Source organism: Oncorhynchus mykiss, chromosome 16, assembly GCF_013265735.2.
Source record: "Oncorhynchus mykiss isolate Arlee chromosome 16, USDA_OmykA_1.1, whole genome shotgun sequence".
Lineage (NCBI taxonomy): Eukaryota > Metazoa > Chordata > Actinopteri > Salmoniformes > Salmonidae > Oncorhynchus > Oncorhynchus mykiss.
The window spans coordinates 5207403-5224474 of record NC_048580.1 but is presented as its reverse complement, the minus strand read 5'-3'; the positions used below and the strand labels follow the sequence as shown (position 1 = coordinate 5224474).

At 44.2% G+C, this 17072-nt stretch overlaps 1 protein-coding gene across 4 annotated transcripts in view; it reads right to left on the bottom strand.

Moving 5' to 3' along the window:
* The window catches only part of LOC110492801 (calpain-1 catalytic subunit), a 47130-nt gene that overhangs the window by 19349 nt on the left and 10709 nt on the right, over positions 1 to 17072 (bottom strand). For all 4 annotated transcript variants that reach the window (XR_005036417.1, XR_005036418.1, XM_036945999.1 and 1 more), the window contains 8 exons: positions 13177 to 13270; positions 12788 to 12934; positions 11100 to 11169; positions 3574 to 3692; positions 2266 to 2399; positions 741 to 909; positions 320 to 403; positions 61 to 146 (listed from right to left, as the gene is read on the bottom strand). Coding sequence is in view for 2 of the 4 variants with exons in the window: in XM_036945999.1 (XP_036801894.1) it covers positions 61 to 146; positions 320 to 403; positions 741 to 909; positions 2266 to 2399; positions 3574 to 3692; positions 11100 to 11169; positions 12788 to 12934; positions 13177 to 13269 (902 nt within the window). In the remaining 2 variants the exon portion in view is untranslated. The remainder of the gene's footprint in view (positions 1 to 60; positions 147 to 319; positions 404 to 740; positions 910 to 2265; positions 2400 to 3573; positions 3693 to 11099; positions 11170 to 12787; positions 12935 to 13176; positions 13271 to 17072) is intronic.

The window sequence follows — 17072 nt, the reverse complement described above, 5'->3', positions numbered from 1 at the left end:
TTAGGTGTTTAAATATGTTGGTTGTGAATGTGGACCTAGTAGTGGTTCTGTAATGCTCACTTGTCACTCCAGGCGCCAGTCCACTCCACCTGTCCCCAGGGGTTCCTCACCCTGATCAGCCTCTCCCCCTGACCCTGGTAGTCCACCTGGAGCAGAACAGAATCACACATATCACGCAGTACAACAATAAAAACCCAGTCTACATAGAAACACTAACATTAAAAAACAGAGACCAGGGAGACCAGGGTTCCAAAGCAGGGTCTGAAGACCCAGGTGAAACCAGGCTTCCTAGTTTATTCTATTTACGGGCTTAACCTACCTTCTTCAGGCCGGTGACTGAGTAAGCATGACCTTTCACCAGTTTCTTGAACGTCACAGATTCCATGTCAAAGGCACTGGTGATCTGTAGTCACAAAATATAGTCAGAAGAATACAAGACCCATGATGCATCTGAATCAGCATTATTTGATATAAGGATGTATTGACTACAATGGTAATGTTATAAATTATAAAGATCATGATAATGCTCTTCAAAAAGTAGGTACATCAAACTATACCCAGTGCTGTGTTCATGAGGCACCAAAACGGAAGAAAACGGACAGAAATAGGGAGGGACTACCTTGAGTTGTCCAATAACAACTGCTTGAATTTGTTTTCTGTTGAAAAACATTTTAAATTGATGTGCCCTAATGAATGAGACCCTGGTGTTTTTGACAGGACCAGAAGAGCAGGGGACTCACGTCGATGGAGCAGCCCAGCAAGGAGCCTCTGTCCAGGGCTTTGCCGATGATCCTGTACAGGTCCCGTGGAGCCTTACGGAGCTCGTACATCTCAGACACACCGCCGGTGAAGTCCTCAAAGCCTTCTGTGGTGCTGCCTCCAGACAGAGCCTCGTAGGAACCATTCAACCTGACAGTAGAAACACATAAATGCAGGGATATACACACGTCACATTCAGTGAGCTCCAAAAGTATTGGGACCTATTTGTTGTTGTTTCGGCTCTGTGCTCCAGTTATTTGGATTTTAAATGATACAATGGCTATGAGGTTAAAGTGCAGACTGTCAGCTTTAATTTGTAGGTATTTTCATCCATATCGGGTGAACCGTTTAGAAATTATAGCACTTACATAGTCCAAAAGTATTGGGACAAAATGACTCATACTGTACAGTATGTCTACACAAGTAGTCAACATTTTTGTATTTGTTCCCATATTCCTAGCACCCAATGATTACATTAATGTGGACACTACCACGATTACAGACAATCCTGAATGAATTGTGAATAATGATGAGTCACAAAGTTACAGACACACAAATATCATACCCCCCCCCCCCCCCAAAAAAAATGCTAACCTTCCCTGTTATTGTAATGGTTAGAGGTTAGCATTTTTTTTTGGGGGGGGGGGGGATATGATATTTGTGTGTCTGTAACTTTCTGACTATATAAAATGCTAACCTCCCCTGTTATTATAATGGTGAGAGGTTATGGTAGAGACATTAAGATTCAATTATATGTCAACAGCTCTGGTGGACCTTCCTGCAGTCAGAATGCCAACTGCACGCTCCCTCAAAACTTGAGACATCTGTGGCATTGTGTTGTGTGACAAAACTGCACATTTTAGAGTTGCCTTTTATTGTGCCCAGCACAAGGTGCACCTGTGTAATGATTATGCTGTTTAAACTGCTTCTTGATATGCCACACCTGTCAGGTGGATGGATTATCTTGGCAAAGGAGAAAATGCTCACTAACAGGGATGTAAAGAAATTTGTACACAACGTTTGAGAGAAATAAGATTTTTTTGTGAATTTGGAAAATTGCTGGGATCTTTTACTTCAGATCATGAAGTCATGGGACCAACACTTTACATGTTGCATTTACATTTCTGTTCAGTATGCTTTCATACACATATTTTCTCCCAATTCTTCTGTTCCCCTAAAATGGAGGGGACTAGGTACAAAAAGTGCTGTTATTTCTAAACGGTTCACCCGATATGGATGAAAATACCCTAAAATTAAAGCTGACAGTCTGCACTTTAACCTCATAGTCATTGTATGATGTCAGTACAGAGCCAAAACAACAACAAAAATCAGTCACTGTCCCAATACTTGTGGAGCTCACTGTAGATGTATACATGATTAAGTCTATATTGCAGAGAGAGTGTTAATATGATCGACACACACACACAAAGGCCCTGATTAAAAGTAGTGCACTAAATAGAGAATGAGGTGCCATTTGGGACGTAGACCAGGCCTTCGTTGACATACTTGGCGTAAGCCTTCTCCAGCAGGGCGCTCCAGAACTCATTTCCCTCGGCTGAGTGAACGAACATGATCTCTCCATTCTTCGTTGGCAGCCGGTCGTCAATCACCACGTCCACCCACTCACCAAACTGCCAGAACTGAAGAGGACCACAACAGACAACATTCCATAGAATGTCTCAACGTGTCACAAAGAGAGTGAATCACATGGCAGAACATGGAGAAAGCATTACTGGACACTACAACCGTCTCTAAACCTAGAAACGATCTCACTTCCACCGGTGTAAAGTAGGCGTAAAACAAGTCCCCTATGACAGAAATAAAAGGGGAAATTCACTAAGGATTCACAGAACCTCTATACCAGGTGGTGTCAGAGGAAGACCCTAAACATTGTCAAAGACTCCAGCCACCCTAGTCATAGACTGTTCTATCTGCTAACGCACGGCACGGCAAGCGGTACCGGAGCGGCAGGTCTAGGTCCTGAAAAAGGGGAAAAAAGTTCCAACCTCGCTCTGTGGTGGTATGTAGACGGCTACAAAAAAATACAGATGAAAACTCTCTGGGTAAATAGTGTGATCTACAGCTTATCATAAGATACTCAACCTCGGGCGAGCAAATCTTTGAGACTTCCTTAGATATCGTATCTATTTACATAAATGCCTTTGCCCCCGCTGCAACGAAATATGTCTTCCTCTGACGAGGAGTATGACAGATCGGACCAATGTGCAGCGTGGTAAGTGTTCGTCATTTTTAATGAAAAGACACTGAACACGAAAATACAAAATAACAAAGAGAAAGAACGAAACGAAAACGAAACACTTCTGTCTGGTGAAGAGACAAATCACCCACAACTCAAGTGGGAAAAACCGGCTGCCTAAGTATGGTTCTCAATCAGAGACAACGATAGACAGCTGCCTCTGATTGGGAACCATACCAGGCCAACAAGGAAATAAAAAAGTACTCACCCTAATCACACCCTGACCTAAACAAAATAGAGAATAAAAAGGCTCTCTAATGTAAGGGCGGAGACACACAAGGCACCCTGATCTTTTGCCCCGAAACCTACGTTTCCTTCTTCAGTGAATCATGGGGATCGGGGCCTGGTCGGGTGTCAACAGGATATCCCTCGATGTCCGACTCATTGAAGAAAAACTCTTCATCCAGTTTGAGGTGAGCAAACCCAGTTCTGATGTTTAGAAGTTATTTTCGGTCATAGGAGACAGTAGCAGCAACATAACAAAATAGCATGATTGGTTGAGGGCCGATAAGACAGCAGCCCCACCCATCGGCGCCATCACGCGTGTGTAGTCATACCTGAAAGTGGAAGATCCCAGCATAGTCTTCTTGGAAGGACTGACCATGAGGGACCACTCGGTGGAGCAGCCTCTCATTGAGGGTTAGAGAGGCTATGGCTGCTAGGAGCCAGCAATCACCTGATGGAGGGAGAGAGAGGGGAGAAAGAGAGGGGAGTGAGAGAGAGGGGAGAAAGAGAGGGGAGTGAGAGAGAGAGAGAGAGGGAGAGACAGAGAGAGGGGAGAAAGAGGGGCGGGAGGGAGGGAGGGAGGGAGGGAGGGAGGGAGGGAGGGAGGGAGGGAGGGAGGGTAAGACAGATAGACAGAGAGAGAGATTGTTGCAATCATTTAACTAGAATGTCCAGCAGGTGGAGTGTGTACCAGGGTGTGCTTGTGTATGGATGTCAGCCAGGGCCCAACCAGCTCTGGTCAAGGGCCCACCCAGCTCTGGTCGAGGGCCCACCCAGCTCTGGTCCAGGGCCCACCCAGCTCTGGTCCAGGGCCCATCCAGATCTGGTCCAGGGCCCACCCAGCTCTGGTCCAAGGCCCATCCAGATCTGGTCCAGGGCGTTAGTATGGCGGTAGTCCCTCTAGGAAGAAAGCTGCACTAACAACCAAGTACTACCGTTACTACCTACTATTACCTACTCTGCTGCCCCATAGTTCAACTTCGTTCTATGGAAGAGAATTTTCCACATTCACTTGAACATGATGAAAGGGGGAAATTGTTTGGCGTTTGATTTCTTGAGCCAGCTACCACAGTACAGCACTTTACTTTAATGGATGCAAATTAGACAGACCTCACAGTGATGACCGAGGTCTGTAAAAGCATGTTGTAAGTATGGATGGAAGCAAGGCAAAGATCTGGATGAGATATTATATGGCTGTGGTGGGTGGCACTATCACTGATAGGAGAGGGGGAGAACACGGCACTATCACTGAGAGGAGAGGGAGAGAAGATGGCACTATCACTTAGAGGAGAGGGGGAGAAGACGGCACTATCACTGATAGGAGAGGGGGAGAAGACGGCACTATCACTGATAGGAGAAGGGGAGAAGGCGACACTATTATTGATAGAAGAGAAGACGGCACTATCACTGAGAGGAGAGGGGGAGAAGATGACACTATTACTGAGAGGAGAAGACAGCACTATCACTGAGAGGAGAAGAAGACGGCACTATCACTGAAAGGAGGAGAAGATGGCACTATCACTGAGAGGAGAGGGGGAGAAGACGGCACTATCACTGAGAGGAGAGGGGGAGAAGATGGCACTATCACTGAGAGGAGAGGGGGAGAAGGCACTATCACTGAGAGGAGGAGAAGACGACACTATCACTGAGAGGAGAGGGGGAGAAGATGGCACTATCACTTAGAGGAGAGGGGGAGAAGACGGCACTATCACTGATAGGAGAGGAGGAGAAGACGACACTATCACTGGGGGAGAAGACTACACTATCACTGATAGGAGAAGGGGAGAAGGCGACACTATTATTGATAGGAGAGAAGACGGCACTATCACTGAGAGGAGAGGGGGAGAAGATGACACTATTACTGAGAGGAGAAGACGGCACTATCACTGAGAGGAGAAGAAGACGGCACTATCACTGAGAGGAGGAGAAGACGGCACTATCACTGAGAGGAGAGGGGGAGAAGACGGCACTATCACTGAGAGGAGGAGAAGACGGCACTATCACTGAGAGGAGAGGGGGAGAAGACGGCACTATCACTGAGAGGAGGAGAAGACGGCACTATCACTGAGAGGAGACGGGAGAAGACGGCACTATCACTGAGAGGAGAGGGGGATAAGACGGCACTATCACTGAGAGGAGGAGAAGACGGCACTATCACTGAGAGGAGAGGGGGAGAAGACGGCACTATCACTGAGAGGAGGAGAAGATGGCACTATCACTGAGAGGAGACGGGGAGAAGACGGCACTATCACTGAGAGGAGAGGGGGAGAAGACGGCACTATCACTGAGAGGAGAGGGGGAGAAGACGGCACTATCACTGAGAGGAGAGGAGGAGAAGACGGCACTATCACTGAGAGGAAAGGAGGAGAAGACGGCACTATCACTGAGAGGAGAGGGGGAGAAGACGGCACTATCACTGAGAGGAGAGGGGGAGAAGACGGCTAAAGTAAAGTAAAAAAAAAATAGAATCAATCAAAAAGTAACACAATAAACTAACAATAGCGAGACTATATACAGGGGTTACTGGTGCTGAGTCAATGTGGATTCTATATTCAGGGGTTACTGGTGCTGAGTCAATGTGGATTCTATATACAGGGGTTACTGGTGCTGAGTCAATGTGGATTCTATATACAGGGGTTACTGGTGCTGAGTCAATGTGGATTCTATATTCAGGGGTTACTGGTGCTGAGTCAATGTGGATTCTATATTCAGGGGTTACTGGTGCTGAGTCAATGTGGATTCTATATACAGGGGTTACTGGTGCTGAGTCAATGTGGATTCTATATACAGGGGTTACTGGTGCTGAGTCAATGTGGATTCTATATACAGGGGTTACTGGTGCCGAGTCAATGTGGATTCTATATTCAGGGGTTACTGGTGCCGAGTCAATGTGGATTCTATATTCAGGGGTTACTGGTGCCGAGTCAATGTGGATTCTATATACAGGGGTTACTGGTGCCGAGTCAATGTGGATTCTATATTCAGGGGTTACTGGTGCCGAGTCAATGTGGATTCTATATTCAGGGGTTACTGGTGCCGAGTCAATGTGGATTCTATATACAGGGGTTACTGGTGCCGAGTCAATGTGGATTCTATATTCAGGGGTTACTGGTGCCGAGTCAATGTGGATTCTATATTCAGGGGTTACTGGTGCCGAGTCAATGTGGATTCTATATTCAGGGGTTACTGGTGCCGAGTCAATGTGGATTCTATATTCAGGGGTTACTGGTGCCGAGTCAATGTGGATTCTATATTCAGGGGTTACTGGTGCCGAGTCAATGTGGATTCTATATTCAGGGGTTACTGGTGCCGAGTCAATGTGGATTCTATATACAGGGGTTACTGGTGCCGAGTCAATGTGGATTCTATATTCAGGGGTTACTGGTGCCGAGTCAATGTGGATTCTATATTCAGGGGTTACTGGTGCCGAGTCAATGTGGATTCTATATTCAGGGGTTACTGGTGCCGAGTCAATGTGGATTCTATATTCAGGGGTTACTGGTGCCGAGTCAATGTGGATTCTATATTCAGGGGTTACTGGTACAGAGTCAATGTGGATTCTATATTCAGGGGTTACTGGTGCTGAGTCAATGTGGATTCTATATTCAGGGGTTACTGGTGCTGAGTCAATGTGCGAGAGTACAGGTTAGTCGAGGTAATTTGTAAAGTGACTGTTGTCATGACTGTCCTGACCAGGACAGGTTACAGGAGACCACAACCCTACAGATTATCTCTCAACCCCAACAGAGGAGGAGAGATCTAGGGGTCTGAAGATGTGGGGGGGGGGGGGGTTTATGACCCCTCACGCCCCTGGTAAATATCGGAGAAGACGGCAAGATTATGTGGTTGTCTTACCTAGCTACCTCAAGTTGAATGCACTGACTTAGTCACTGGATAAGAGCGTCTGCTATTAAAACCATCAACATTTAAATGTGATTAATTAATTAATGTGATTGGACTGTTGGGGTTATAGCAAAGAGCCTTTCAGCTAGTAGGCTATTACAAGTGTTTAAAGATGTCCCCTTACCTCTTTTAACTTCAAGCAGAGCTGGGACGGTTAAAACCATTACAACCTCTTGTAGCAGACATTCTGCTGATACAGTAAGGTTCATGATGATAAGTAGCCTATACTGGAGAAATGTCAAGTTTGAAATTAAAACAATATGCTAATATGGGTGATAGTTAATGAGACAAACTAGTAGTAAGTTAGTAGTTTAAAAGATAATAAAATAAAAACTGTGGTGCACATTAATATGATAAAATATAATTATATTTATTGTTATTGTATCAACTCAGGCAATTTACGGATTTATGGATTTTTGTCCGTGTCGCCCAGCTCTAACTTCTAGTGGTATCTATTTAGCTAGACAATCACCCCATAGCAACATAATGTCACGCCCTGACCTTAGAGAGCCTTTTAAGGTCTCTATTTGGTTTGGTCAGGGTGTGATTTGGGATGGGCGTTCTATGTTTTGTTTTTCTATGATTTTGTGTTTCTATGTTTTGGCCGGGTATGGTTCTCAATCAGGGACAGCTGTCTATCGTTGTCTCTGATTGGGAACCATACTTAGGTAGCCCTTTTTCCCCTCGTTTCTTTGTGGGAAGTTGTCTTGGTTCATGGCACACAGCCTTTAGCTTCACGGTTTGTTTAGTAGTGTTTATTGTTTTTGTTTATTGTTTTTTGTCGACATCTTTTTCAAATAAAAATAATATGTACGCTCACCACTCTGCACCTTGGTCCTCCTCCTTCAACAGCCGTGACACATAAACACCCCATAGCAACATAAACACCCCATAGCAACATAAACACCCCATAGCAACATAAACACACCCATAGCAACATAAACACCCCATAGCAACATAAACACCCCATAGCAACATAAACACCCCCATAGCAACATAAACACCCCCATAGCAACATAAACACCCCATAGCAACATAAACACCCCATAGCAACATAAACACCCCCATAGCAACATAAACACCCCCATAGCAACATGAACACCCCATAGCAACATAAACACCACATAGCAACATAAACACCCCATAGCAACATAAACACCCTATAGCAACATAAACACCCCATAGCAACATAAACACCACATAGCAACATAAACACCCCATAGCAACATAAACACCCTATAGCAACATAAACACCCTATAGCAACATAAACACCCCCATAGCAACATAAACACCCCATAGCAACATAAACACCCCCATAGCAACATAAACACCCCATAGCAACATAAACACCCCCATAGCAACATAAACACCCCCATAGCAACATAAACACCCCATAGCAACATAAACACCCCATAGCAACATAAACACCCCATAGCAACATAAACACCCTATAGCAACATAAACACCCCATAGCAACATAAACACCACATAGCAACATAAACACCCCATAGCAACATAAACACCCTATAGCAACATAAACACCCTATAGCAACATAAACACCCCCATAGCAACATAAACACCCCATAGCAACATAAACACCCCCATAGCAACATAAACACCCCATAGCAACATAAACACCCCCATAGCAACATAAACACCCCCATAGCAACATAAACACCCCCATAGCAACATAAACACCCCATAGCAACATAAACACCCCATAGCAACATAAACACCCCCATAGCAACATAAACACCCCATAGCAACATAAACACCCCATAGCAACATAAACACCCCCATAGCAACATAAACACCCCCATAGCAACATAAACACCCCATAGCAACATAAACACCCCCATAGCAACATAAACACCCCATAGCAACATAAACACCCCTTAGCAACATAAACACCCCCATAGCAACATAAACACCCCCATAGCAACATAAACACCCCATAGCAACATAAACACCCCATAGCAACATAAACACCCCCATAGCAACATAAACACCCCATAGCAACATAAACACCCCATAGCAACATAAACACCCCATAGCAACATAAACACCCCCATAGCAACATAAACACCCCATAGCAACATAAACACCCCCATAGCAACATAAACACCCCCATAGCAACATAAACACCCCATAGCAACATAAACACCCCCATAGCAACATAAACACCTCAAAGCAACATAAACACCCCCATAGCAACATAAACACCCCATAGCAACATAAACACCTCAAAGCAACATAAACACCCCCATAGCAACATAAACACCCCATAGCAACATAAACACCTCAAAGCAACATAAACACCCCCATAGCAATATAAACACACCATAGCAACATAAACACCCCATAGCAACTTAAACACCCCCATAGCAACTTAAACACCCCCATAGCAACATAAACACCCCATAGCAACATAAACACCCCATAGCAACATAAACACCCCCATAGCAACATAACCACCCCCATAGCAACATAAACACCCCATAGCAACACAAACACCCCCCCATAGCAACACAAACACACCCATAGCAACATAAACACCCCCATAGCAACATAAATACCCCATAGCAACATAAAGCACATAAACACCCCCATAGCAACATAAACACCCCATAGCAACCATTTGTTGCTATGGGGTGTTTATGTTGCTATGGGGGTGTTCATCACTGCTCTAGAGGAGATCTGCATGGAGGAATGGGCCAAAATACCAGCAACAGTGTGTGAAAACCTTGTGAAGACTTACAGAAAACGTTTGAGCTCTGTCATTTCCAACAAAGGGTACATAACAAAGTATTGAGATAAACTTTTGTTATTGAGCAAATACTTATTTTCCACCACAATTTGCAAATAAATTCATTAAAAATCCTACAATGTGATTTCTTGGATTTTTTTCTCTAATTTTGTCTGTCATAGTTGAAGTGTACCTATGATGAAAATTACAGGCCTCTCTCATCTTTTTAAGTGGGAGAACTTGCACAATTGGTGGCTGACTAAACTTTTTTGCCCCATCGTAAACACCCCATAGCAACATAAACACCCCCATAGCAACATAAACACCCCATAGCAACATAAACACCCCCATAGCAACATAAACACCCCATAGCAACATAAACACCCCATAGCAACATAAACACCCCATGGCAAGATAAACACCCCATAGCAACATAAACACCCCATAGCAACATAAAGCACATAAACACCCCATAGCAACCATTTGTTGTGCCGGCAATCCTGTATTTATTAGCCATTCACAAGGTCTCCATCTTCAGACAGGAACAGGTGACTTTTACTGGAAGGTCAATCTATTGAGGGATGAAGCTGACCCGAGGTGGACCGGGCTATGGACTGTGACGTGAACGGGGGAAAAGCAATGAGGGAGGGAGGAGCGCCCTGCTCAAATAGAACAGTAATCTGTACCGCTCGGCCATGTTGTCAACAAGGCAGCATGGTGCATCATTCAGAAGCATACAACATATATTTTCCATAAAATAAATGTTTGAATTTTAATTCGGGAAGGACAATAAAGCGTTTTTATCAAAAGCAATTCCTTTTGCATGTGAAAACACAGAATCCTATTGTGTCCCTATCCAATCAGAACTCACGTAGAGCTCCCTGGCCAATCAGAACTCACCCAGAGGAAGTCTCTGTCCAATCAGAACTCACGTAGAGCTCCCTGCCAAATCAGAACTCAGAGAGCTTGTTCCTGGCCAATCAGAACTCACCCAAAGGTAGTCTCTGTCCAATCAGAACTTACGTAGAGCTCCCTGGCCAATCAGAACTCAGTGAGCTTGTTCCTGGCCAATCACAACTCACCCAGAGGTAGTCCCTGGCCAATCAGAACTCACCCAGAGGTAGTCCATGTCAAATCAGAACTCACGTAGAGCTCCCTGGCTAATCAGAACTCATCGAGAGCTTGACCCTGGCCAATCAAAACTCACCTAGAGCTCCCTGGCAGATGTCTGTTCTGGTAGCTCCTCCCAGGATGAACTGAGGGTCATCTGTCAGCTCCTGGAGGGAAGGAAAATGAGGATGACATTAGACTATAGCAAGAGTCATTTACAGTAGACTGTTAGGGAGAGGGACTGCTCAGCAAACAGACATTCTTGGGTTGTCATTTTCCTGTGTGAGTATCAACTTCATTTACAATACATTACAGGTATAACATTTATTCTCTGTCTATTTCTATAACTGATGCTTCTAGTTGTTCAGGCAGCTGAGCATATCTGGCACTTGAGTGTTTCTAGAACATAATATGTAACTCAGGTAAACAAGTAGCAAATCTAGGAAGTGGTCAGAGGAAACCTGGTCAACAGCTGCACTGATTGGTTTTTATTGGACTGAGAGGTTCCTTCCTCTTCCTGTCTCTACTTGTCCCATACTGCCAGTCTGTCCCACATGCCAGCCATACAACAAGTGCAGGAGTAGGGTGTGACAGGCATGCAGCATGTGGGCTAGACTATCTAGCTGTCTTTACAACAACATGGATCAACCTAAATTAGATTTGAATGTGAATTGCCCTGTGCTTGAATGGTAACAGGTGCAGGGCGTGACAGAGGCCGTGTAGCATCCAAACTGTGATGTAACACGGGTACATTTTGCTCTGAAAACCTCTCCATCCCCGTAGGGTTTTCAGCTGTTAACTTCGGTCGGCTCTGTGTAAACTACAATTCCGATACTGTTAAGAAACGTTTAGAAAACGATTAGACACGTCAATCATCAACGCTTGGCAAAACAGTTTGAAACATATGCTGATTTGCCCCCTTATCTTTCATATCAGCGAGAAAGAATCTTTCAAATAAAAATGATTCACTTCCTGTAGCAGACAGCTGACCAACTACTTCCGACTCACTTCCTGCCCAGGTAGCTTAGACACAGGTGTTCAGAGGACGCTAGATAGATAATTAGCACATGTGGTCGCCCCTCTGTCTCTCTCTCTCTCTCTCTCCCTCTCTCAAAAAGGGAAAATAATTAAACATAAATATTGGTTGTATTTATAATGGTGTTTGTTCTTCACTGGTTGCCCTTTTCTTGTGGCAACAGGTCACAAATCCTGCTGCTGTGATATTGGCACACTGTGGTATTTCACCCAGTAGATATGGGAGTTTATCAAAATTGGGTGTCTTTTCTAATTATGTGTGGGTCTGTGTAATCTGAGGGAAATATGTGTCTCTAATATGGTCATACATTTTTGGCAGGAGGTTTAGGAAGTGCAGCTCAGTATCCACCTCGTTTTGTGGGCAGTGAGCACATAGCCTGTCTTCTCTTGAGAGCCATGTCTGTCTACGGCGGCCTTTCTCAATAGCAAGGCTATGCTCACTGAGTCTGTACATAGTCATAGCTTTCCTTAAGTTTGGGTCAGTCACAGTGGGCAGGTATTCTGCCACTGTGGACTCTCTGTTTAGGGCCAAATAGCATTCTAGTTTGCTCTGTTTTTATGTTAATTCTTTCCAATGTGTCAAGTAATTATCTTTTTGTTTTCTCATGATTTGGTTGGGTCTAATTGTGTTGCTGGTTGGGTCTAATTGTGTTGCTCTCTCTCTCTCTCTCTCTCTCTCTCTCTCTCTCTCTCTCTCTATCCCCCCCCCCCCCCTCTCTCTCTCTCTCTCTCCCTCCTCCTCTCTCTCACCGTGGGTCTCATCCATTCCACGTCCCTGGTCTTGGCGGAGAAGGGGGCCAGTTCCTTGAAGCCCAGAGAGGGAGGCTCGGCTAGGAAGGAGGGGTCCTGGAACAGACACCCCGTCTCCAGACACTCCTGCCTCAAAGCCTCATAGTCCTGGTTGAATGAATTAAATAAACATAACACACACTGTGCATCAATATGTGCATCAAACAGATCTTGAATGATTAAACAGGCATTTCCAAAGTGGTCCTCGATGGTAAATAAATAACATAAAATAATCTGTCCCAAATGACACCCTAATCCTAATGAGCCCTGGACAAATGTAGTGCACTAAATAGGGAATAGGGCTCCATTTGGGGCACAAAGTTACAAAACAATCAAACAAACAAACTGACCTGCTCAAGGAAGGGTACGGCGTGGTCGTTGGAGCCCATTCCCTCAGCTCGCAGTCTGCTGGTGGCTATGCTAGCAGAGATTCCCTCTGACATTCTGACACGGGACAGGACATACAGTGAGTTCCAAAAGTATTGGGACAGTGACCCATTTTTGGGGGGGGGGGGTTGGCTCTGTTCTCTAGCACTTTGGATTGGAAATGATACAATGACAAAAGTGCAGGACTGTCAGCTTTAATTTGAGGGTATTTTCATCCATATCAGGTGAACCGTTTAGAAATTACAGCACTCTTTGTAGATAGTCCCCCCCCCCCATTTTAGGGGAACAAAAGTTCACTTATATTTGTATTAAAGTATACAGAAGTTTAGTATTTGGTACCATTTTCCTAGCACGCAATGATTATATTAATGTTGAAGCTACCTAGCTATTATTACAGATAATTCTGAATGAATCGTGAATAATGATGAGTCAGAAAGTCCCCTGTTATTGTAATGATGAGGGGTTAGCATGTCTTCGGGGTATGATATAAAATGCTACCATCCCCTTTTATTGTAATGGTGAGAGGTTAGCATGTATTGGGGGTATGATATAAAAGGCTAACCTCCCCTGTGATTGTAATGGTGAGAGATTAGCATTTTGGGGTATGATATTTGTGCGTCTGTAGCTTTCTCACTCATCATTATTCTTGATTCATTCAGGATTATCCGTAATCATGGTAGAATCAACATTAATGTAGAAGTGTTTAGAATCATATAGTCTATTCTTATTTTTTAATAAAAGTGACTCCAAAATGACACAGTACATTATTTACCATTCATTTCTATTGGTCACAAAACGATCTGAAACATCCAACAACTTTGTAGAGTCACAAGTTTGATGTAGTGATTGGGTGCTAGGAATATGGGACCAGATACTAAACCTTTGACTACTTGAATACACACACAGTTTAAGTACATTTGTCCCAATACTTTTGGTCCTCTAAATGGAGGGGACGATGTACAAAAAGTGCTGTAATTTCTAAACGGGTTCACGAGATATGAATGAAAATACCCTCAAATTAAAGCTGTCTGTCACGACTTCGGCCGAAGTCGATGCCTCTCCTTGTTCGGGTGGTGTTCTGCGGTCGACGTCACCAGTCTTCTAGCCATCGCCGATCCATTTGTCATTTTCCATTTGTTTTGTCTCGTTTTCCCACACACCTGGTTTTCATTTCCCAATTACCTGGTCATGTACAGTGGGGAGAACAAGTATTTGATACACTGCCGATTTTGCAGGTCTTCCTACTTACAAAGCATGTAGAGGTCTGTAATTTTTATCATAGGTAGTACACTTCAACTGTGAGAGACGGAATCTAAAACAAAAATCACAAAAATCACATTGTATGATTTTTAAGTAATTAATTTGCATTTTATTGCATGACATAAGTATAACATAGGTAAAACCTGCAAAATCGGCAGTGTAACAAATACTTGTTCTCGCCACTGTATCTAATCCTCTGTTTCCCCCATGTCTTTGTGTGTGATTGTTATGGGTTCAGGTCGGAATGTTCCGGCTGGTTTATACCGGGTGCTGTTTCCCCCATGTCTTTGTGTGTGATTGTTATTGGTTCAGGTCGGAATGTTCCGGCTGGTTTATACCGGGTGCTGTTTCCCCCATGTCTTTGTGTGTGATTGTTATTGGTTCAGGTCGGAATGTTCCGGCTGGTTTATACCGGGTGCTGTTTCCCCCATGTCTTTGTGTGTGATTGTTATTGGTTCAGGTCGGAATGTTCCGGCTGGTTTATACCGGGTGCTGTTTCCCCCATGTCTTTGTGTGTGATTGTTATTGGTTCAGGTCGGAATGTTCCGGCTGGTTTATACCGGGTGCTGTTTCCCCCATGTCTTTGTGTGTGATTGTTATTGGTTCAGGTCGGAATGTTCCGGCTGGTTTATACCGGGTGCTGTTTCCCCCATGTCTTTGTGTGTGATTGTTATTGGTTCAGGTCGGAATGTTCCGGCTGGTTTGTACCGGATGCTGTTTATCATCCATGTATTTGTGGCACTTTGTAAGTTGTTTTACTTAGTGCTGTCGAGTAAAGTGCGTTGTTTCACTCATCTCTGCTCTCCTGCGCCTGACTTTAATCACCAGCGACACTGGTACTTTAACCACCGAGTCGTTGTATGATTTCCAATCCAAAGTGCTGGATGAGCAGAGCCAAAGTATTTAAAAAATGTGTCACTGTCCCCATACTTTTGGAGTTTAGTGTAAATACAGTCAGAGGCAAATCATTTACAAGACAACCGATATTCTGCTGCTGTAGCGGAGATCTCTCCTGACATGCTGGATCAGATACAGGATATAAACAAGAGGCTAGGTGGGTGCTGCAATGCACAGGCCACACATGGGTTCAAATTGTATTCAATATAATTTAAAATACATTAGCTGGGCTTGATTAAGCTTGTCTGTCTGCAAGGGAACCAATCGAATCGTCGTACGACTGAATCCCCTCCCACCTGGCCCTCCAGGCGGCCTAAAGCTAACGCTCAAAGTATTTCAAATATTTTTAAATAGTGTTTGAACCCAAGTCTGGGACAGGCACAGGGCGGAAGGTATTAATAGCAGCAAGCTAAGCTAACAGCAGAGTGGCACACTGACACAAAGACTGCAGCACAGCAACCATCTATTCCAGCCTGCCTGTGTTTGTATGTTCGCTGTTTTACTAGTGATCTGTGTCTGTCTATTCTGTTCTGTTTTTCTACCAATGAACCTCTGATCTTGTGATCTGTCTGTAAACGTGTTATAGATTCTTCAACTGATCTTTCCCACCTGCAGTGAGTCAGAGAGGTTTATTTCCTCTGCTCTTCCCACCAGAAGTGAGTCAGAGAGGTTTCAGAAAGATTTCCTCTGGTCTTCCCACCTGTAGTGAGTCAGAGAGGTTTCAGAAAGATTTCCTCTGGTCTTCCCACCTGCAGTGAGTCCGAGAGGTTTCAGAAAGATTTTCTCTGGTCTTCCCACCTGCAGTGAGTCAGAGAGGTTTCAGAAAGATTTCCTCTGGCCTTCCCACCTGCAGTGAGTCAGAGATGTTTCAGAAAGATTTCCTCTGGTCTTCCCACATGCAGTGAGTACGAGCGGTTTCAGAAAGATTTCCTCTGGTCTTCCCACCTGCAGTGAGTCAGAGAGGTTTCAGAAAGATTTCCTCTGGTCTTCCCACCAGCAGTGAGTCAGAGAGGTTTCAGAAAGATTTCCTCTGGTCTTCCCACCTGTAGTGAGTCAGAGAGGTTTCAGAAAGATTTCCTCTGGTCTTCCCACCAGAAGTGAGTCAGAGAGGTTTCAGAAAGATTTCCTCTGGTCTTCCCACCTGTAGTGAGTCAGAGAGGTTTCAGAAAGATTTCCTCTGGCCTTCCCACCAGAAGTGAGTCAGAGAGGTTTCAGAAATATTTCCTCACTGCTCACTGATAACAGTTCCTCCTGAACACATGCCTAAACACTGACTGTTCCTTCATTGGTGTGTAATAACTCAACTATTAAACTGAGTAATCTATCTATTAGCTAGTAGTCCATACTGGAAGACTTCATAGGAACCTCCGGGGCCTTTTATTCTCACTCTAGTTGTTAAGAGTGTATTTTTCAATGTTATAGTATTATCAATTAGTGTAATTTAGTTCATTGAGTTTCTGGTAATTGGTTTTATGTGGAATAGATTTAACAGTGATAAAAATAATTATGGTAGAGTTATGTAAATACCCTGATTATGGTAGTTATGTAAATTCACTGATTATGGTAGAGTTATGTAAATACCTGTTAGGGATAGGGTGCTAGGTGTTAGATATAGGGTGCTAGGTGTTAGGGATAGGGTACTAGGCGTTAGAGACAGGGTGCTAGGTGTTAGGGGTAGGGTGCTAGGTGTTAGATATAGGGT